The sequence below is a fragment of the Capra hircus genome, chromosome 6 (genome assembly GCF_001704415.2).
Source record: "Capra hircus breed San Clemente chromosome 6, ASM170441v1, whole genome shotgun sequence".
Classification (NCBI taxonomy): Eukaryota; Metazoa; Chordata; class Mammalia; order Artiodactyla; family Bovidae; genus Capra; species Capra hircus.
In genome coordinates, this window is record NC_030813.1 from 19,895,781 (window position 1) to 19,919,525 (window position 23,745).

The 23,745-nt window shown below is 38.4% G+C and overlaps 1 protein-coding gene across 1 annotated transcript in view; it reads right to left on the reverse strand.

Annotated features, from left to right (window-relative positions):
• The window catches only part of ARHGEF38 (Rho guanine nucleotide exchange factor 38), a 147,373-nt gene that overhangs the window by 88,382 nt on the left and 35,246 nt on the right, over positions 1-23,745 (reverse strand). The window contains exon 2 of the mRNA XM_005681342.3: positions 13,315-13,502. Coding sequence (XP_005681399.2) covers positions 13,315-13,502 — 188 coding nt within the window. The remainder of the gene's footprint in view (positions 1-13,314; positions 13,503-23,745) is intronic.

Consider the following 23,745-nt stretch of genomic DNA (forward strand, 5'->3'; position numbering starts at 1 on the left):
AGATTCTTCATTGTGATATGATCTTAGTAACCATGAAAATCAGTATTCTTTAATGACTATGTGTATGTATTTTTGGCTGTGCTGGGTCTTCACTGCTGTGCACAAGACTTCTCTGGTGCAGTGAGTGACGGTTACTCTCTAGTTGTGGTGTGTGGGCTTTTCATTGCCCTGGCTTCTCTGGTTGCAATCACAGGCTCTGGGCATTTAGGCTCAGCAGTTGCAGTTCATGGACTCTAGAGCTTGGACTAGGTTGGTAGCTGTGGCACACGGGCTTAGTTGCCCCTCAGCATTTGAATCTTCCTGGACCAGGATCAAAACCATGTCCCCTTCATCGGCAGGTGGATTCTTAAATACTGGACCACTAGTGAAGTACGAAAATCTGTATTTTCAGAGGATTTAAGAATATATGTATCAATGCCTCGAGCAGATTTCCAGCAAAAGTATAGTATTTTAAAGTCAGCACATTAGCTCAGAAAAGCCAGTACAAAGCAGAATCAGAAATTCAAATGCATTTCTGAGTCATTGCTCCCAGCATCTCCATTATAGTTAGTAGGAATTGCTTTGATTTACTCAGATTTTTATTTAATATAGCAATTAAAATAAAGTGCTGTGTTTTCTGACTTTCTGGGCAGCTTTTGTTTTTACATTATCAGCCTGTCTTTTATCTCTACACTCACTCTGTGAAGTCTTGTTATTGAGAAGTTTGATCACAGGTGGTGATGGACTCTACAGGGGAAAGGACTAGATTGAGAAGGAGGTAGAAGTGGAGAGAGGGACTTCAGTTGGTTTTCCCCTCCCTTTGGTTTAAAATATAGAAGGATTTCTAGTATTCTAAGCATAGCACGAGAAAGAGCCAACATATATGGGAGATTATTAAATAGTACAAATTTTCTTATAAACAATTTAATGTGTATCCTTATTCTAAAAATGTAGTATTTTCCTCCCTGAAATCACAATAAAAAGAGAACTAATTGGAAAGTTTGGCAAAGTAATAAGGTAGAGTCATAGAAAAGGTTTTTATTCTTGCATATAAAATTTTACATGTATATTTAAAAAGGATAATGTAGTTTTAAAAGAGAAAGGAAAAAAGAAAAAATAAGGGCATTGTAATTTTAAATTTAACTTTTTATTTTGGAATAATTATAAATTCACATGCAGCTGTTAAAAAAAAATAGACGGATGCCCTTTACAAATTCCCCTGATTATAATATCTTGCAAGACTACGTGTGCATTGAATTTTGATATAGAATACATCTGTCGGATCATCAAAAAAAGCAAGAGAGTTCCAGAAAAATATCTACTTCTGCTTTACTGACTATGCCAAAGCCTTTGACTGTGTGGATCACAACAAACTGTGGAAAATTCTTAAAGAGGTGGGAATACCAGACTACTTGACCTGCCTCCTGAGAAATCTGTATGCACGTCAAGAAGCAACAGTTAGAGATGGACGTAGAACAACAGACTGGTTCCAAATAGGGAAAGGTGTACATCAAGGCTGTATATTGTCACCTTGCATATTTAACTTACATATAGAGTACATCACGAGAAATGCTGGACTAGATGAAGCACAAGCTGGAATCAAGGTTGCCGGGAGAAACATCAATATGCAGATACGCAGATGGCACCACTCTTACGGCAGAGAGTGAAGAAGAACTAAAGAGCCTCTTGATGAAAAGTGAAAGAGGAGAGCGAAAAAGTTCAACATTCAGAAAACTAAGATCATGGCATCCAGTCCCATCACTTCATGGCAAACAGATGGGGAAACAGTGAGAGACTTTATTTTTCTGGGCTCCACAATCACTGCAGATGGTGATTGCAGCCATGAAATTAAAAGTCACTTGCTCTTGGGAAGAAAAGGTATGACCAACCTAGACAGCATATTAAAAAGCAGAGACATTACTTTGCCAACAAAGGTCCATCTAGTCAAAGCTATGGTTTTTCCAGTAGTCACGTATGGATGTAAGAGTTGGACCATAAAGAAAGCTGAGTGCTGAAGAATTGATGCTTTTGAACTGTGGTGTTAGAGAAGACTTTTGAGAGTCCCTTGGATTGCAAGGAGATCCAACCAGTCCATCCTAAAGGAAATCAGTCCTAAATATTCATTGGAAGGACTGATGCTGAAGCTGAAGCTCCAATACTTTGGCCACCTGATGTGAAGAACTGACTCATTGGAAAAGACTCTGATGCTGGGAAAGATTGAAGGCAGGAGGAGAAGGGAATGACAGACGATGAGATGGCTGGATGGCATCACTGACTCAATGGACTTGAGTCTGAGTAAACTCTGGGAGCTGGTGATGGACAAGGAGGCCTGGCGTGCTGCTCTCCATTGGGTTGCAAAGAGTCGGACACGACTGAGCGACTGCACTGCACTGCACTGCACTGAACTGATAGAACATATGAATGGAGTATGGTGATTGCTTGCATAAATAAGACATGTCTATAAAAAATCAATATCTTGATTCTACTTATTTCAAGGCAATTTCATGGAAGAGATGAGGTTGATTTTTAAGAAAGTTATGGTTAGTGAACTAAGGTGGAATATGTTTGAGGCCTAGAATACAATCTGAAAAATTTGGAAGTTAACAGATACATGAAGAGTAGCTGGGAATTTCTATGAGACCAGAATTATCCTAATGTCAAAACCAAACAAGAAAAGAAAACTATGGTCCAGTATCTCTCATGAAGAGGGAAGCAAAAATCACCAACAAAATATTAGCAAATCAAATTTTAAAATGTATAAAAAGGATTACACATTATCACTGAGTGGGATTTATCCCAGGTATGCAGTAACAGTTCAATATTCAAAAATCAGTTAATATAATCCAACACATCAGTGGGCTTCCCTTGTGACTCAACTGGTAAAGAATCCACCTGCAATATGGGAGACCTGGGGTCAATCCCTGGGATGGGAAGTTCCCCTGGAGAAGGGAAAGGTTACCTAGTCCAGTATTCTGGCCTAGAGAATTACATGGACTGTATAGTCCATGGGGTCTGGGGTCTCAGAGAATTGGACATGACTGAGTGACTTTCACTATCACATCAGCAGATTTAAAAAGAAAAAAAAAACATATGATCATATGATAGATACGGAAAAAGCATTTGTCAAAATCCAATGTCGAAGAATTGATGTTTTGAATTGCAGTGTTGGAGAAGACTCTTGAGAGTCCCTTGGACTGCAAGGAGATCCAACCAGTCCATCCTAAAGGAAATCAGTCCTGAATGTTCATTGGAAGGACTGATGCTGAAGCTGAAACTCCAATACTTTGGCCACCTGATGCGAAGAACGGATTCATTGAAAGAGACCCAGATGCTGGGAAAGATTGAAGGCAGGAGAAGGGGATGATAGATGATGAGATGGTTGGAAGGCATCTCCGACTTAATGGACTTGAGTTTGAGTAAACTCCAGGAATTGGTGATGGACAGGGAGGCCTGGTATGCTGCAATCCATGGGGTTGTAAAGAATCAGACATGACTGAGCGACTGAACTGAACTGAACTGAATGTCCATTCATGATTTAAAAACACCTCTCAATAAACTAGGAATAGAGAGGTATTTCTTCAACTTGATAAAGAATATCTACAAAAAACCTACAGCTAACTTAATGGTGAGAAGCTTGAAGCATATTTACTAACATCAGGTACAAGGCAAGAGATGTTCCCTCTTATCACACATTTTCCATGTTGTACTGGAAGTTGTAGCTAGTGCACTAAGACAAAGGAAATGAAGGGTATACAGATTGGGAAGGAAGACATAAAACTGTCTTTGCTCATAGTCTATGCAGAAATACATATAATGAATTTGTATTCATTCATGGTTGGTTCAATAATGAACCAAAAATCCTCCTCGAACTAATAAGTGATTACAAGATTGCAGGTTGCACGGTTAATAGACAAAAGTTAATTGCTTTTCTATATACCAGCAATGAACAAGTGGAATTTGAAATTAGAAACACAACACCATTTCCATTAGCATTCTGCAAATGAAATATTTAGATATAAATCTAACAATATATGCACAAGACCTGTACAAGGAAAACTAAAAACTCTAGTGAGAAAAGTCAAAGAACTAAATAAGTGGAAAGACAGCCCATGTTTATGGACTGGAAGACTTGACATTCTCAAGATGTCATTTCCTCCCAACTTGATCTATAGATTCAATGAAATCCTAATTAAAATTCCAACAGTTCTGTGGATATTTAAACTAATTTCAAAGTTTATATAGTTTATATGAAGAGACAAAAGACCCAGAATAGCCAACACAAGATTAAAACAGAACAAAGTTGGAATACTGACACCATCTGACTTCAAGACTTAGCATTAACCTACAGTAAATCAAGATAGTATGGTATTGGTAAAAGAACAGACAAATAGATTAATAGAAGAGCCCAGAAGTAGAGTCACACAAAGATAGTTATCTTGGACAATGGAATAAAGGAAATACAATGGAGCAAAGATGGTCTTCTCAACAAGCGGTGCTGAAACAACTGGACATCCATGTGTAAAGAAAGGAATCTAGACACAGAGTTCACCCTCTTCACAAATTTAACTTAAAATGGATCACAGAACTAAAAGTAAAATGCAAAACTAAGAAAAACATCTCACATAGAAAAAACTAGATGACTTTGAGTATAGCAATGACTTTTTAGGTACATCAACAAAGGCGTGATCCATGAAAGAAATAGTTGATAAGTTGGACTTTATTAAAATTAAAAAGCCATGAAAGAGCAGGAGAATGAGAAGACAAGCCATAGACTAGGAAAAATATTCTCAAAGATACAAACTGTTAAAACTCAGTAACAGGAAAACAAACAACCCATTTAAAAAATGAGCCAAAATAAATATTAATGGACACCTCACCAAAGAAGATCTCTGGATAACAAATAAGCATATGAAAAAATGCTTCACGTCATTTGTTACTGGGGAAATGCAAGTTAAAGCAATGAGACACCATTAGAATGGCCAAAATCCAGAATACCAATAATACTAAATGCTTGTGTAAATATGATGCAACAGCAACTCTCAATCATTGCTGGCAGAAATGCAAAATAGTACATTCACCTTGGGAGACAATTTGGTGGTTTCTTACAAAACACAACATATTGTTACCATATGATCGCAAAATCATGTGTCTTGGTTTTCATCCAAGTGGACTCAAAACTCGTCCACACAAAACTGCACAATGTTGTTGTAGCAGCTTTATGCATAATTGTCAAAGCTTGGAAGCAACTACGATGCCCTTCGGTAGGTGAATGTATAAACAAACTGTGGGGCCTCCAAACAATGGAATACTGTTCAGTCCTAAAAGAAAATGAGCTATCAAGCCATGAAAAGGTGAGAAGGAATCCTAAATACATATTACTAAGCGAAAGAAGTCAATCTGAAAAGACTGCATACTGTGTGATTACAACTGTGGGACATTCTGGGAAGAAGAGAGGATTTTTAGGGCAGTAAAGTGCTCTCCACAATACCACAATGACATGTCATTGCACATTTGTAAAATTCCACGTGTGTGCACATGTGCTAAGTAGCTTCAGTTGTGTCAGAATCTGCAACACTGTGGGCCATAGCCAGTCAGGCTCCTCTGTCGACAGGACAACACTGAAAGTGAGCCATCCTGTAAACTATGGACTTTGGGTGGTAACGATATATCAGTGTGCTAATATTCATCAGTTGTAACAAAACTAACACTGGTGTCAGAGTAACAAAACTAACACTCTAGTGGCGGATATTGATAATGGGGAAAATTATATGTGGTGTCAGGCCAATACAGGAAATCTTCCCTCAACTTTGCTATGAACCAAAAGTGCTCAAAAAAAAAAAAAAAGTTTTTAAAAAAAGAGTAGCTGGATAATATAAAAAAAAACAGGAGGGGAAAAAATCGCGTGGTTGCCTGTTCAAAATGAATGACTTATTTTGGGGAACAGTTAAAGTCTTTTAGTGGACGTGACAGCTAGAGAGGACAATTTTGACAAGAGTCCTTCTATGACATTTCAAAATTCATGACAAAAAAATTTGCTCACCTATGATTTCCTCTATTTGTTATGTAGGCAAAGTTTTAACAAATAGCTTTGAGAAGTCTAATTTATCTACCTATTGATCCATAAGGGCTTCCCTGGTGGCTATATATCGATCTATGAATGAAATATATAAATAAGATATATATATAAATGATATATATATATCGATCTATAAGTGATAACTGGGTATATTTTAATAATTATTAGATAAAATATTTCTGTCTTGGTTCTTTTATCTCGTTTTTCAGTGAATTATCATGATCATAATTCTGTTCTTTGTTCAGTGAGATTGGTAAAATTTTATTACATGTTACTGTCTAAAATCCTCTTAAGGAGAAGTGGGTATGTAAGAGCTGGGCTGGGTGGGGGTTAGGGAGGAGGTTCAGACAGAACTAAGGTAATCTCAGGGCTTCCTTCGTGGCTCAGATGGTAAAGAATCTGCCTGCAATGCGGGAGACCTGGGTTCGATACCTGGAGAAGAAAATAGCTACCCACTCCAGTACTCTTAACTGGAGAATTCCATAGAGCAGCCTGGCAGGCTGCAGTCCATGGGGTCACAAATGTCAGACATGACTGAGTGAAGAGTATGGTGGTGGTTTTGGAAGGGGAATCTCAGAGAATGCATCCAAGGAGCAAAACTAAAATTGAGAGACAGGCAGGCTGTCCAGCAGGTTTGCTACACAGCCACTGTGCTCTGTATAACTCCTGGGAGCACCTTTCATCTAAGGAGCCATCCAAGGGCTGCATATTGAGGTAGAACCCAGCTTTGAGAGGTCAAGGAAGACACCAGTTATGTCAAACCAGAAACCTCAGATGAGAGGGCAAACTTGAGAAGTTCCCAGAACATGCGCTGAAGCTGCAGTCCCTTTCGTGTAGGACAGCAATGGACTCATTCTGGTGAGGAGGGAGTCCTTACAAATGTGGCCACTTGGGACTTCCCTGGAGGTCCAGTGGTTAAGACTCCGTGGTTCCACTCCAAAGATCGGTTTGATCCCTAGTTGAAGAACTAGCATCCCACATGCCATGTAGCATGGCCAAAATAAATAGATACTTTGAAAAAATACAGCAAACTCCAAAGGAAAATAAAAATCATTCATCAAACTAAAATGTACTAAGTATAACTTAAAATGCGCAGGACAGCAGCTGAGCCATGACCATCTTTTTGCTGTGTGTGTGCTTAGTCACTCAGTCATGTCCGTCTCTTTGTGACCCTATGGAGCCTGCCACTCTCCTCTGTCCATGGGATTCTCCAGGCAAGAATACTGGAGTGGGTTGCCATGCCCACCTCTGGGGGATCTTCCTGACCCAGGAATAGAATGCACGTCTCTTAGACCTCCTGCATTGGTATGCAGGTTCTTTACCACTAGCGCCACCTGGGAGGCCCACAGACAGATTTCCATGGCATTGCCATATTTGAAAAGTATTTTTATTACCATCATGCATTTACATCCTTCTCCTCCCTGGCTCCTTTCAGAGATGATTTGATCTATTCTATGTTCTCTCCGTATGCATAAGCTTCTCTATCAGGATTGATGCCGTAGTTTAAGCTATAACAGCTTCACTCAGGTGGAGGACAGGGGCAGGAAACTGAATTCCCTGGGCCCCATGGTCCCTTCCCTCTCTTGCACTTTGAAAACAAAGGGCAAGTTAAGGATTTGTCTTAATTCCTCGTCTTTTGTGCTCTCCTATTGCAGGCCTTCCCTTGCCCACTGTGGACCCTGAAGGGGAGGGTTTTGGTAGGATGTCAGTACATGTGTCATAGGCCACATATGCCACACAGCACAATGGCCATCGCAACATACAGACTTGCATGACAATACTGGTAGGCACCACTTTCCACTTGACGGCTCTCCATCCAGAGAGAGCTTGATATTGTTCTCAAATGTATGCTCCTTCAATAAGGAAAATAAATATTTCTCCATTTAAATTAGTACTTGTTATTTGTGGTTTAAAATAAAACATGTAAATAAACTCTTCAGGGGGAAAAGTTTCCATAAGGGTGTATATATTGGAGAATCCCAGGGATGGGGGAGCCTGGTGGGCTGCCGTCTATGGGGTCACATAGAGTTGGACATGACTGAAGTGACTTAGCAATAGCAATATATATATATGGTATGATTACAGTATCATGAGATATTTGGGTATGTTCATATATGTCTAGACAATAAACCAAAATATTTATAGTGCTTATTTTTAAGTGGTAAAGCTATATGTGTTTATTTTCTTCTATATCTTTTTTCAAATGAAAATTATTTTACAAAATTGCTGCCATAAAGAGTATCCCAATTCTAACAGGAAATCACAACTGAGCTCTTATCACTACAGAATGATTTGTCCTTTTTTCATAAAATACAAAAAGTCAAGTATAACTTCACACAATTAGAGCTGATATGAACAAATCCAAAATAAATACACATAACTTTCTTGTTACATAAATGAAAACAGACTAAATGTGTATTCAAATATATACACATAAATAGGATATCCCTGGAAGGGTAAAAAGAAGCTGCTAATGATGTTTGCCTCTAGAAAATGAAACTGAATAGCTGTAAGATGTTATGGTGTCTTTGAGATCTTTGGTATTTTTGTATTATGTGAATTTCACAAATTAAAATAAGAAAGGGAGAACATGTATTTCAATTTATCTGACTACTCTTTTCAATCACTTCTTGGTCCTTTCCTTACACATAAAACTGGTTCCCATTGTTGGGTTATTCCAGACAGTCATCTGTGCCCTGATTCATTCAGGCAAGTTCACTCAGACAAGCACAGGGCTTTTCTCAGTTTTCAACCTCCTTCTTCCAATTTTCACTCTTATAAACGGACTTGCTTCTTCTGGGGCTGAAAAGGCATGAATCAGCTGCACAGAGAGAAGACATGGAGGGAGTCCAATGTGGTGAAGAGTCTTCTCAGCAAGAGAAAAGACATCCACCAGATGACTTCCCAAAGTCCCTTCCAGCCTAACCTGTACATGTGAAATATTTATTTATGTTGCCTCTGGTTTAGCTAAGCATGGTTTGCAGATCATTTCCAGAGTGACATGAAAACTATGTATTAATTTCTAAATTTTGACACTTACTAATGACGGGTGGCCTATGTGCAAAGCCATGGTATTGAAACAGGACACATAGAATGTCCAAGGAAAAGGCAGTGAAGTTAATGAATTGGGGTTGTAAATGAACTACCTCAGCATGCATATAGATTTAGAATGATTTAGATTTAGATTCAGAATCCTCTGAATCCTTTGAATTCCTGAACCTGTGTTTTACTTAACCAAAGCTTAAAAGCATAATGAAGTGGGGAAAAGGTGGATCTGACATGAGAATTCTGAGAAACCTCCAACTGATTGCTATTATAACATTAGTGGAAAGGACATAGACTACTGGACTGAAGCTAATTCCACAAAGCAGAAGGCAGAGAGCACTGAAAGATAACTAAACATTGGGAAATGCCGGATGTGAAAAATCAACAAGCTATAAACAATCCAAATAGAATGACAAAGGAAGTATTAGTTAGAATTATGAGAGTGGTAACTCAAAGTATTAAGAGTCAAAATTAAACAAGCCAAGTAAATAAACATTACATAACAGAAGCATTTTATTTTACGTGGCCTGAAGCACCAAGTCTTAGCATTGCTCCTAAGAGTTTCATAGGAAGCAAAAAAAAAAAAAAAAAAATAAGACAACAGAAGTGAAAAAGCAAGCACAAATTAATGAGCATACCCAGGTGTACAGCTCAGCAAAGGCATGTATACTGGTGGCACCAGTTTAATTCACCAATGTAGCTGATGGTTTAAAAGTGAAGACATTCTAAATAAATATCTTATTCCATTTGATTCAAAAAAAGATTATTAATTCAAAGGAAGGCATTTTCTTGTATATGTAGTCTTTTTTTGGGGGGGGTATTGATCATTAACTTATCAAGGGACAGAGCTTTGGTAAATTGTATTTAACACATGTTTCAGTCACACATGCTTTTATACATATTAAATACTTCAGAGTCAACTTAAAAAGAGAAAGAAGTAAAGACAGAATATAGACAATTCTTTTAGGATCAAGAGAGAATTTTTGGTTGTAGTTTTTAAGATAGCTGATGATCGTAAGAAAAATCCATCCAATAGGCAGAGTAAAACCAATTACATAGGACAGAAAAAGGACAGTGGCAGGACCAAAATTCAGGAGTAAGCTTGAGAGGATGAAATCCTGTGTAGTAGAGAGGTTCTCCTTGATTCGAAGCAGGATCCACCAGCCAGGTTATATGAGTGGAGATGCAGCTAGGTTTAGACTTGTTGGTGTGCACCTTCTTATTATGACTATTTTCTCCATGAAATGATGGAAGAGGATGCTAACTGAGAGAAGAAAAAAGTGTTTGAGGTGTGAGGAGCAAGAAGAAGATATGAAAGAGTTCTTTCAGAGACATTACGGGGGCCCCACTTGAAGAAAATGGTTATGAATTTTTAAAGAGATTGGTTCAGCTGCATGCGGTAAAGGTAGAAAGTATACAGACGACTGAACTTCATTAAAGGCAGCTTTTTTTTCAGGCAAGTAAATGAAAGAGAGCAAGAAAAGGGAACTGAATTCATCTGCAAGGAGTGATTTTACAATGAAGGAGCCATGGAAATTAGACCAGGTGTGGGCTTGGTGAACACGTGAATAGGCAATAGTGAGCTCAGTAGCTGGCCCTGGCAGCACTGCTGGAGAAATTGCTCTAGAAATTGCTGGAAACAAGACCAGTAGGAGTGAGCTGAAAGAGAGGACATGAGGGTTAGAGAAAGGTAAGCTCGGAATCCTGATTCAGAAGGCGTGAAGTTACTGGTAGTGATGGCTGTAGGCTGTGCCCCTGGAGAGAGCGGCTGAGATGGGGCTGAGGAAATCTCATTGAATACAATGAACAAGTCACAGAACTGAGTGAGAGTCTGTGCCTGAATGTTGAAATTACTGAAAATGGATGGCAAAATTAGGTACAGAGAGAAATTATGGAGACAGTGTGTTAGGTATAAAATTTTCTGAAGAATAGGAGTAAGGACTGGACCATAAGGGAGGGTGGATATTTGATAGAGTCTGAGGCCACCTGCATTTAAAAATAAATATTTGAATAAATATGTAAATAAACATTGTATTAATAACCAAGACTATCTGCCAGAATAGAGGTTGCATCAATGCAGCTAGCTTAAATTAAGTGAAAAACACACCAAAAATACTTTACTATATTTAGCAATGAATCGAGAGCAGCTTTTTATCATGATTGTAAATGTTATTCTTACTCTTACAGAATTACTAAGAAATTTCCAGATTCATAAAATTGTCTTCTAATATGAGAACTGCAAGAGGATTGAATCAGAATACCAATGAAGTGTTTGGAACAAGACCTGACAAATAGCAAGTGCCTAATAAAAAGTCATGAAGGAGGAAGATGAAAGATGACTCCTGATCAAGGGAAAATGTTTTGCCTATTTGGCCTCTTTGCTTTATACATTGGCTTAAATTAAAAAAAAATAAACTTTTACATCAAAGGTCACCTTGATCTACACTGGTTTTCCCTGATTTTTAGACCAGATACTTTACCTGTCATTTCTGAGAAGAGTCTTTTGCTAAGAAATGTAAACTATTAGGGAAGAGATTTAATAACTGATGTTAGAACAACTGACTTAGCGTGTTTTTATAATCGTGGGGTACATGTTAAGATGCCAAACCCAGAATCCACAAAGTTGGATATATCCGGCCACTTAAATATGGCAAAAACAAATGAATAAGCCTTAAAGAAGGTTTTGACTTTTTAACCTTAGTCAATGTTAGAAGGCAAAAGACAAACTGAGAAGATCAGCTGCCACATATAGATAAAAGGAGGTTTTATAAAACAATAAGAAAAAGAAAAGCCATAATTTTTTTCAAAAGGGCAAAAGATATGGATATGAATAAGGATTAAAAAGAAGCAGCTCATGAATATATACTTGTCAGAAGAAACCAAAGGTACCTGGTCTTCACTGTTGTTTATAAACCAATAATGCTTAGCTGTAAAGATAACACAGCAGCATACCAGCTCAAGCAACGTATGTGGCAATGAAAATTAGAACACTGTCACCTTTTTGGCTTTAAGTTGGCAATTTTTATCAAAATCCGAAGTATGCATATCTTTTGACCTAGCAATTCCACTCCTAAGAATTTATTCCAAGCAGATAAGGTGACAATACCCCAAATATGTGGGTTTCAGCATCAGTAATGGTAGAAAAACATTGAGAAGTGTTAGTGGTCATGAAAATAGATCCAACAGACTGCTGAGTGTAACAAGTATATTACAAAATAGCATGTGTGGTTCTGATTACATTTATCTGTAAAATATATGTGTGTGTTTTGATATGCAAGTGTCCAAACTGATGTCTGAAAGGATGTTTCCAACCATGTAAATAGTGATTATCATTGAGTCATGGAATTCCTGATCATTTTTACATTCTGGTTTATGTTTTTGTATATTGTTTGAATTGCATGTGAGGACCACTTACCACCCTAGTGATTTTACATATATGTAAAAGAAAATTATTGTACCTTTATTCTAATTCCTTGAAAAGTTCTTGAATAAAGAGGAGAAACATTAACTTATCAACACCTCTAGTTTTGTCTTAGGCTAGTTCTACCTAAGAGAAAATTGTTACCTTACATTCACGTTCATTTCTTTCTTTCTTTTTTTTTTTAAATTTTATTTGGCTGCACTGGATCTTGTTGTGGTACATGGGATCTTTAGTTCCCCGACCAGGGATCGAACCCAGGCTCCCTGCATTTGAGAGCCTGGAATCTTAGCCACTGGACCACCGAAGAAGCCCTCAGGTTCATTTCTATGCTTCATTTTACTTAGCTAATAGGCATAATTCAATTGAGCTCTCAACATAGGGGAGGGAAAAACCCACAGTTTTCTCTTCTGAAAACTTGACCATCTTTAGATCAAATTAAATGCTTTGTTCTTAAACTGCTTAAAAATTCAACCACTCAGAGTTAGCTGGCAGTTCCATGGGAATTCAAGAAAGAACACATTGAAATTTCAAAGTGGCAAAAACTGTGAATTTCCATTTCCCCATATCTTAGAATACAGTTTCCCTGATGCTGGGTGTCCCTGTGCTGACAGAAGTCTGAGTCTGGTGATGACTTCTGCTGTCTTGAACCCAGGGCTTCAGGGGAAGGCCCATTGCTCCTGCCATCGCAGCGGTAGACGATAAGGATCCTTGGATCCACTTGGGTTCTGTGATTTCCCGGTTCTGGTGATCCTATTTAGGATGGGGCTGGAGGGACCCTCAAAGTTGCATTTACCTGTTTATTTCTCAAGGGCTGAACCACTTCTTGAACCCACAGTTCTAGGTCATTGAGATAGTCCTTTTCCGTCTGTATCAGCTCCTTGATGATTTTCGCACGCTTTGCCATCATTCTCCGAATCTGATGCTCATCCTCCTGAGTTAGGGTCTCAGCCGTGGAACACCCAGCCTGTGGTGTCATCTTTTCTGTTAAATGAAAATGCATATTAATACACCTGAGACATTCTGTTAGGATTTCTTGTTCCTTTGTTACAAACATCCATCACCGCAGAATTATTGAAAGCAAGGAAGAAGGCTTAGGTGTCTTCACCTGTGTTCTTGGGAAGTGATGTGTGGATGTTCTCCTTCAGGATGGAATGCTGTGAAACTGTGAGCAGGAGTGGGGTTTAAGAATGAATATTTCTAACAAGTCAGTTAAAAAATACTTGACATGTCTTGTCTTTAACATACCCCATTGCTATTATAGTAGGTTATAAACCTGATCTTCAGCTAGAGGTAAAAATGTATAAAATCATACTATGGAACTTCTCGACACATTTGCTTCTAAATCAAGGGAAGATTTTTTTTTAATTTGTAAATGGAATACTTTCCAATTTTGTATCTATTAAAAATAATTGTCCCTCATTCTCAGTAGGTGGTATGCAAATCTCTATAATATGGAAAACAATTACATGTGATTGAGATTTGTCTTTCAGTTCACAATCAGAATCCATGAGGAGTGAGGCAGTGATAGATTAAATAAATTTCAACCAAGATTTCTTAGGCCTCATCTTCAATACTATGCAAATCTTGTTATTGCAAAATTTTTGAACTGCCAAATGGAAATATTTGTTAAAAAAATCACAGTGCTCAGAAGATGTTGAAATAAGTGGGAAGCCTCACATGTATCCAGGGTTTTATAGAAGGTATAATGTGAGCAAGCTAAATATCTTCAAGGATGAGTTTCCCACAGTGACGTAAAATTTTGCAAGCCACAAACTAGGTCACAGATGGAATCAAAGTAGTGATAGATAGTGGGGCAGCAAGTATGTGTGTCTGTAAATGAATTCACTTCCGACTTGAAGTCATTACAAACTTAATTTTCATCATAGTCTCCGTAGTTGCAGAAGTAACTTTATTCCCTTTAAAACCAATATGATCCTAGTAACTGATAAGTAAGACATCTTTAGGGCTTTGCAGGTGGCATTAGTGGTAAAGAACCTGCCTCCCAGTGCAGGAAACTAAAGAGATATGGGTTTGATCCTTGGGTGGGGAAGATTCCCTGGAGGAGGGCATGGCAACCCACTCCAGTGTTCTTTGCCTGGAGAACCCCATGGACAGAGGAGCCTAGTGGGCTATGGTCCATAGAGTTGCAGGATCTTCTCTTGGCTGACTCCAGAGAGAGCCAAGAAAACTGAAGAAATATAATAGCAGAGCTAATGATTCCACGTAAAGAGAGACTGCCCCAAGAATGTGAAGAGACACAAGAAGTATCGAGCACTCCTCTCTCTCTTGCTCAGTAATTTCAGGAGTCCAGGCAGAGGCTGGAATGATGCCGTGAAGGTAATTCCATCATTATTTGAAAGGTGTACTAGTTTGGTTTTTGGACAATCCTGACTTGAAGGTGAATATGCTTCTGGGTCATTTGCCTGGAAACTATTCTTCCTTCATCAGGAAAGAAGGATTTGACAAATACCATCTAAGAGCACATGGTTTTACAAAGCTTGGGCCATTCAGTGCTAGAGAAATAATCTACATCAGTTATCGAAGGAGACAATCATGGAAAGAGCTTTCATATCTTGAAGCAAATGTTGATAATTTGGGGTTGTTTGCTAATTTATAGTACTCTTATTGGGAGGTATAAAAAGCTTGTCTTTCAGCACCCCAGATTTGAAGGAAAAGTTATAGTGAGATGTCAGTATTGTGAACTATATTGGATATAAAAGAGGAGGGCAGGTCAGGAGGTGAGGAAATATGTAGTGAGCAGATTGTATTTATAAACTGACCTTGTGACCTTTGTGAGCCTCCTTTTGACTGCTCCTTTTAAAAGCTGAGGGGTTTGGAGTCAAAGAGCAAAGGGGAATAATGGGGGTTGAAATAATCTGTCGGTTTTGGGGGGCTAGCAAAGAGAAAGGAGTCTTTTCTCATTTTTGGCCAAGAAATATTCTAAAAATACATTGTCAGGTTCTTGTTAGTTCTCAATTCTGGAACGCAATTACTTCATGAATTTAATTTACTTTACCAATTTCTCCAGTTGCTGCACTTTACATGTACAATCCTAGACTCATTAATTAAAATTATATGTTCTAATCCTGCACAGTATCTTGTTCAAAACCAGGTTAGGAGGTCACAGTGGTGGAAATAGTGTTAGTCAAGATATTTAACTTCAGAAACTTTTCTGTTCAGGTATAAAAACCTCCTTAGAGAATTCAGAGTGGCGTGATCTTGTGAGCTATCTTGTTTGCTCTTTTGACTCAAGTTTATTGTGGGAACAAAGACTTACATCATTTTCCCATCTAGTCTCTAAATACATTCTACATCTGCATTTCTTAAACCAACAAACTCTTCATGATACACTGTGAGCACAAGCTTTGTTGTTATAAGGTCATTCTTGACCTTTCAAACTTTTATCTTTTAATTATACACTGTTTTTACATATACTGTGTTTTTATATAAAACTATTTGTAACACATGAATACAACCAACATAGATTACCAAGTCAGCAGCCAGCTATAATAATCTTTTATTTCTAGATAAAGCCACAGAAGAGCTGAATATTTAGAAAAGAAGGAAAAATAAAACTTCCAAAATGACTATTTTCCAGGAGCTAGCATAAACTAAAAGACTGTGCCAAAACTAAAGGGAAATGGAAGCTAAAAGAACATTTAGAAAGTCTTGAAACTTAAGTGGTGGTCCAGTGGTTAGGACTTTTACCTTCCAGCACAGGGAATACAGGTTCAGTCTCTGCTTAGGGAGTTGGGATCCTGCATGTTTCATGATGAAAGACCAAAACATAAAATAATAGAAGCAATATTGTAGCAAATTCAATAAAGACTTTAGAAATGGCCAAAAGCAAAAAAACAAAACAAAAAAACCCATTAGTTTGTTTTAACCAGAATACTGCTACCATGCATGGAAACTGAAACATGTAACTGATCCTCAACTCCAGCCTCTTTCTTTCACCCTCAAGTTTTATTTTTCCAGCAGTGATGATGAATTTTCACTATTCTAGCCACAAATTTCATGAGGAACATATGTGGAAATTCTTGGCCAAGGAAGTTTATGTAAAAGGATTTTGCAGCAGTTTGGGGAAAGGATAATCAGACTTAAGATCAGCTTTGCCACTAAGAAAACTTGATGGATTAAAAAAAATAGTTAACCTTACAGAGCCTCAGTTTCTTCATCTGTAAACTAGGAACGAAAACCATCACATTAAATGAGCAATGGTATATGGATGTTCCATAGGGTCTTCGCTGCTGCTGCTGCTAAGTTGCTTCAGTCATGTCCGACTCTGTGACCCCATAGATGGCAGCCCACCAGGCTCCCCTGTCCCTGGGATTCTCCAGGCAAGAACACTGGAGTGGGTTGCCATTTCCTTCTCCAATGCATGAAAGTGAAAAGAGAAAGTGAAGTCACTCAGTCGTGTCCAACCCTCAGCGACCCCATGGACTGCAGCCTTCCAGGCTCCTCCGTCCATGGGATTTTCCAGGCAAGAGCACTGGAGTGGGGTGCCATTGCCTAAAACCATATAAATGTTAGTTATTTCCAGACACGGGAATAATAGGCTTCCTTTTTCTCTACTCTTGACCTTTTCCACCACCTAGGGCAAATAATGATCTTATTATTTTATAGTTATTAACTTGTCAAGAAAAATGTATGACTTGAAGTGGGTGGACAGCTGTGTTCAGATGGGAGAGAAGGAGAAATAGGGGCATGGCTCACGGAGGAAAATGAGACTAGAGCTGACGTTTGGAATCCTGGGTAGCTTTCTTAGGCTAGCTGTATGCATGGGGAGGGATGAAAAATCCCCCAAAGGTTGCTTGTGTGGGGCGTGGTTGAGGAGGTTGATGACAGTCTTCACTGATAGCCCATGTTTTGCTTAGAGTTTGTGTGTGCTCTTTCTGCTTTGCTATTGCTGTTGCTATTGCTGCTGCTGCTCTTATTGGGGTGATTTGAAGGAGAGGTAATTAGTTTTTTCAAGCTATAAAATTATATTTTTGAGGTTAAGTGCCTAGACTTTGTGCCAGACTTCCTGGGTTCAAATTCCACCTCTAACATTAGATCTGTGACCTTGAACAAGTTATTTAACTCTCTGTGCACCAGTCTCCTCATCTGTAAGTTAAGTGATTGTGAAGATGAAATGAGTTAATGTTTGTTAAATACAATAGTGTCTTTCAGAATAGTAGATACTCTGTTAATGTTTGCTATTATTATTAGAGGCAATTCCTGTTTATTAGCTATAATATAGTTTTCCCTGTATTTTTAGCTGTATTCTAATTTAGTGTGTAACCTTCTCAAAATATTTTCATGCACATGTAAATGTACATACAGAAGTTATAACAGATATTTTTGGTGAGCATATTATATGTGTATATATATGTATATATACATGTACATACATATATCTTTATTCTTTACAATAACAGTATGATCATCAGACACTGCCATTTATTTGCCTGAGCAATATTTATCCTCCCATTTAAAAAAAATAAATTAAACTCTAAATAGACAAAAATGTTTACTTTTTAGATTCTTTTTCAAACTATGTCTCATTTATGGCAAATAAGATGTTAAGCAGAAATCTCTGAGAGGGGTTCCAGGAGTTTTTAAAAAGCAAATTTGGCTGGGATTCTGCTTCTTTCATCCTCCACCCCTTATGGTTCTTGCCTTCTTTTTATTGTCTGGAATGTGAATGTGAATCCTGGAGGGGCGGCAGGCAGGATGGAACATGAAGTACTAGTCACAAAGATTAAATCTATATACAATGGACAGCAGTGTGTGGAAAGATGTGAAGTATCTCTTTACTCCTAGACTTCTTGTATGAGACACATAAATATCCATGTGTTAGGCCACATTTTTTTCTGTTCTTTTTAGGAAACTTTATTCCTATGAGATAGATATTTTGGTCTCTAGAAATTCGAGTGCTGCAAATAATGCAACCTACAGTGTGAAACTGGCCAGGTGGGGAGGAAGGCTATCAGGAGGACATTTGTAGTCTGGAGATTTGTTTACCATTAAAATCCAGTGGCAAAGTATTTGGTAAATCTATATTTCTGCATACCAAGACATATAATTAGAGAATTGGTAGAAAATCAAAATGTTAGCATGTTTTGGTTCTTCCTTTCACTTTCAACAAAAGCTCACCAATGAGATATGGACTCAGACCACAGCTAGCCAATCTACAAGAGCAGATAGAAGAAAACACCCAAAAAAGATATTCTGCTGGTGGCCTATAATTTAAATAGCCCAAAAGTCCCAAAATTGATTGAAAATGCCAACCACTACCATTCTTAAAGGAAAGCCCAGGAAACAGCTTTAGCAGATGAGAGTGATGCCTCAGGGCTTTTTTCTTCCGTGAAGAGTACTCTGCCATTACAGAGAGGGAAAGCATACCAGCCTGGATAAATTTTAATGGTGTCCGGAGAGACTGCCAGAGGCCATCAGGCTAGGGAAACTCTATTAATGCCAGATCCCACCTTTTTGGGCCTAATCCTTGAGTCTGACTCATGGTTCTCTGCTAATAGCCTGCTGTCCTTCTGAATGGAGAGATGTCTGGGCTTTGGAAAGTATCTCTGGCCATTAGCAATCCTGACTTACCTCTTAATTATTAATATACTTTCTCCTGGTTTCTATAATCTGGATTTTTGCTCACTGTAATAGGCAGAAAATGGTCTTTCAAGGATGTCCACATCCTAGTCCTCAGAACTTGTGAGTATGCTACCTCACCAGGCAAAGGAGGCTTTGCTGATGTGACTGAGGTTACAGACTCTGAGATGGGGACGTTATCCTGGATTATCCTGGTGGACCCAATCTAATCACATTCGCCATTCAAAGAAGAAGAGAGCAGAGGATAGGTGAAGACTGCGAGGGACTTAACTCACTATTGCTGGTGTTTGAAGAGAGAGGAAGAGGGCCTAAGGGCCAAGGAACGTGAGTGGCCTTCGGAAGGTGAGAACAGGCTGGCAGGAGATATGTACCGACAACCTAAAGAGCGAGGAATGGCTTTCCCTCTCAAAGCTCCAGAAAGGAGCATGGCTCTATTCACACCTTGCTTTCAGCTGTGAGACTAGTAAGCGGAGACTCTGGACTTCTAACCTGCAGAAGCTGAGACAATACGTTTGTGTTAGTTTAAACTACTATATTTGTGGTGAATTGTTACAGAGGGGATAGGAAACCAGAATCCCTAAATAATCTGACCCCTGAGAGATCAGTCTGTGTTTAGACTGCCCTTTGAAGAACATTGAACTACACGTTGGAAGATTCCTTCCAATTTTCCATGTTTATCACTGAATCTTCCTGAGCTACTTGTCCAAGATTGCCTGCATCACAGTAGCTTGAGCTTTGATAATGAAATAGACGTGAGATTGTCAGTTAGATGTTTTCTGTATAATACAGTTTTTCATTTTTGTTCAGTGTCTTGGTTTCCAGTATAGGCCATAAAAACCACCCTTGGACGATAGGTACAGAATTGGGCAGAAATTTTCTATTCGAGAGAACATCAACAATAAAGCAGATAGTCCCTGCGATCTGATGAATTATTGTCTTGAATTCACTTTAATGGTTTCCCTGAACACGACCACACAACGGCCCCAGTGGCACTTGCTACTGTGGCAGTGGCTTTGAAGGTTTCAGCGATGACAACAGGAAAGATACGGAATGAACAACTATAGAGGAAAAGCACGCCGCCTCAGGCATATTCCTCAGATCGTTAAAAATGAATCCCAACTTGCTGGTAGAGGTGCAGAGAGTTTACAAAACAACAGGTAAAACATTTAAAACTATTTAAATGAATGAATAAGCCTTCAAAAATGGTTACGAAGTCCTCTGAGGTCTGGAGTAAACTTGAAGCTCAGACCAGGGAATTAAGTTTGGAGGCTGCAACTACCAGTTACCCTGGAGACATCTACAAATACTAGTGTCCTGGGAAGATGGGAACTCTGTTCACAATAGGGAGACAGGGCGTGGATCTGGGCGAGGCCTCTGGGCAGTAGGGGGAGCCTGATTAGACAAACAGCATAAAACCAGGAACAGAAAGGAAGTACACCCAAGGAAAGGTGAACTGGTTCAATACAAATAATGCTCCAGTGGGAGAGACAGCAGTAAAAATTGTCTTGTCTATGGCTCTGGGTAATGATAGAAAAAAAGCGGGGGCAGGAAGGAATGTTCCCTAATAGTTCCAGAACAGTAATTGGCTCTCATGCGGGTTTGGGGCCTGGATTCAATGAATGTTTAACAAATGATTAAGGGCCTATTATAAGCCTGAAAGTGTTCCAGCAGTTGAGGATACAGTAATTTTAAAAATATGTTTTTAAAAATCCCTTTTCTCATGGAGATAAATTTTAGTGGAGGAAGAAGAATATAAGTAAGTTATTCAGTATATAAAAGGTAGTAAGTGGTATGGAGGAAAATACAGCCATAAGGGAAGTATTCAAAAGGTAAGAAATTTTAAATAAGACACAGGGAAGTTCTCAAATTAAGCAAAGACTTGAAAGGGGACAAAGAGTAATGCATGTATCTGACTCCTTCCTGGTCCTTGATCAGGGCACACTCTCACCTTAAAACCTTCCACTGGTTGGTTCCTTTGCTAAAAACTGTGTACCCTAGATACATGAATAACTGAAGTGGGTAGATGGCTGAGAGGAAGTAGGAGATACCAGAGGACAGGGCAATTTTAAAAGTATTTTAAACTTCTAAGCATCTTTGTAGGGTTGCAGAAAATGTAAAGGCATTGATGTAATTTAGATATTTTTCAATTAAGAATACCTGTCAAAATTTTGAGGCCAAGCATTAAAATAATAAAAATACTATGTAAAGACACATTACCAACAAAGGGATAGCAATTAGACTCGTAGCTGCCTTTACCTCAGCATTGCCACAAGCCATGATATAGAAGAGTAATGCCTTTAGAGAGCTGAGAGAAAAATGACTGAAATAACTGTCGGCCTGCCTAGCAAAACCTTCTCAAAAATGATGGTAAAATAAGCACATTTTAGAAAAATAAGATCTTAGTTTACCACCAAAAGAGCCTCATTAAAAGTAATTCTAGAAGACGTACCTTGCCCGGAAGGCTGGGAGCTTTCCAGGTGGCGTTAGTGTTACAGAACTTGCCTGTCGATGCAGGAGACATAAGAGATGTGGGTTGGATCCCTGGGTCAGGAAGATCCCCTGGAGGAGGGCATGGAAACCCACTTCAGGATTGCCTGGAGAATCCCATGGACCGAGGAGCCTGGCGGGCTACAGTCCCCGGGGTCGCAAAGAGTCAGACATGATAAAGTGACTTAGCATGCATGCACACAGCGCTGAGCCACCGGAGAAGCCCACTGAGAGGGCAGATGGTCCCAAAGGGGAGAAGGAAGTGCAAAAAGGAATAGGATAGAAATAGGGAAAGATAAATTATATGGAATGTTAATCTAGAAAGAAGGAATCTGAATAGGTGGAGAGGTTATGTTAGAACAGTAACCAATGAAACTGATAAAATTATCTTATCTTTCTAGTTCTGAAATATTTAATTGCCTTTTATGTTTTACACATTGTAAAAAGGAGCACGCCTAAACATATTATAGAGAAAATTTTAAACTCTAAGTATAAAGAGAAACTCTTATAAGATTCCTGAGAGAAAAAAATTCAAGTGAGAGTAGGACTTGAATTAAATTTCACGTATGTAACACTGGATGCTAGAATTCACTAGAATCAGGTATAAAGAATTCTGAGAAGAAAAGATTTTGATTTTTTTCCCCCTTGTTATATATTATTTATGTGAAGGGGCCACTACTTTCAAGTACAGGAGAATCTGGCAAATAGCCACCCTTGTAATCTCTCTGAAAACATTACTTTAGTAAGAGTACCAGTTAAGTGGAGATAGGACCCAAACATCTCAGCAGAGCAGAGACGAAACAAGAGAGACTTCTTGTAGAGACTCACTCTCTCCAAACTCCCAACAAAAACATTCAACATTCTAACAGGATACTGCTAGAAAGTTTAGCAGTATCAGTACTTTGAGGCTAGGGGTTCTCTAGAGAGAGAAGAGATGGGCAAAAATGCTCACTCTTGTGTCTAGAGAGAAAACAAGGCCTTGGAGGAGTTTGGATCAGAGACCAGAGGCCTACAGCTCCTGCTGCTGCCCAAGAGGGTCTGATATAAGTCCAGAAAGGAACCTAAGGTGAGCAAATAGAGCTGGTATTTTATCAAGGCAGAACTAATGCGAGAGATAAAAGAGAACATCAATAAGTATGAGGGTAATGAGACTGAAACAGATGCAAATAGAACAGACACACAGATGACCTTATGAGTATATTAAACTTTTTCTCAAAATTTAACATTTATTATAGTAACTTCAAAAAGAAAGAAAAAGAGTTTCAATGTCAGAAGCAAGTCATGTTTCAAAGTACAAAATGGTTTGGATTTGGAGGATAAGACAATTTAAACAAAAGGGACCTTTTCCTCTCCAAAAAAAAAAAGCTTTACAGGAGTTTTAAAAAATCACATAGAAAGGAAAGCTTATAAAAACGAGAACCTGATGTATAAACAGCATAACTGTTTCAAATATTATACTGGTGCTGGAATGACCTTCAGAGTTACTATATCCTTGTATCTCGCAGGAGCTTGGCCTGTACATCATGTACATCACACATAACTAATGCAGTTTAGCTTGGCTTCTTTCTATCATGATCCATATGTGTGCTGCATCATTCCTGGCAAAAATGTTATTTCAAGGTAATGTGTATAATAAAAGGTTCTCTTGGTGTCACAACAATATTATTTCTCCTTTGACAGTATCATTAGAATGATACCCACATTGATTAATACTCACCTGCCAATTCAAATAGAAACATATGTTGCAGATAAAAATAGTCACACACACGTTCTCCCTCTTATAAAATATGAAGACTAAACTGACTTCTCGGTGAAACTCAACATAAAACAACAAAAATATTACTGAAGAAGCAGCGGATAATCTTAAGACTCATTTCTTATTTCAATAATTTCAATAATAATATTTTCCTCTTATACAAAAATATATTCTTTTTCCCCTATCATGGCAGTAAATATAGATAACATAAAATTCGCCATGTTAGCTATTTTTTTCAAGGGCATAGTTCAGCAACATAAAGTGCATTAAGATTGTTGCACAACCATCACCACCATTCTTCTCCAGAATTTTGTCATCTTCTCAAAGGGAAACCCACATCCATTAAACAATAACTCCCCGTTTTCTCCTCCCCCAGCCTAT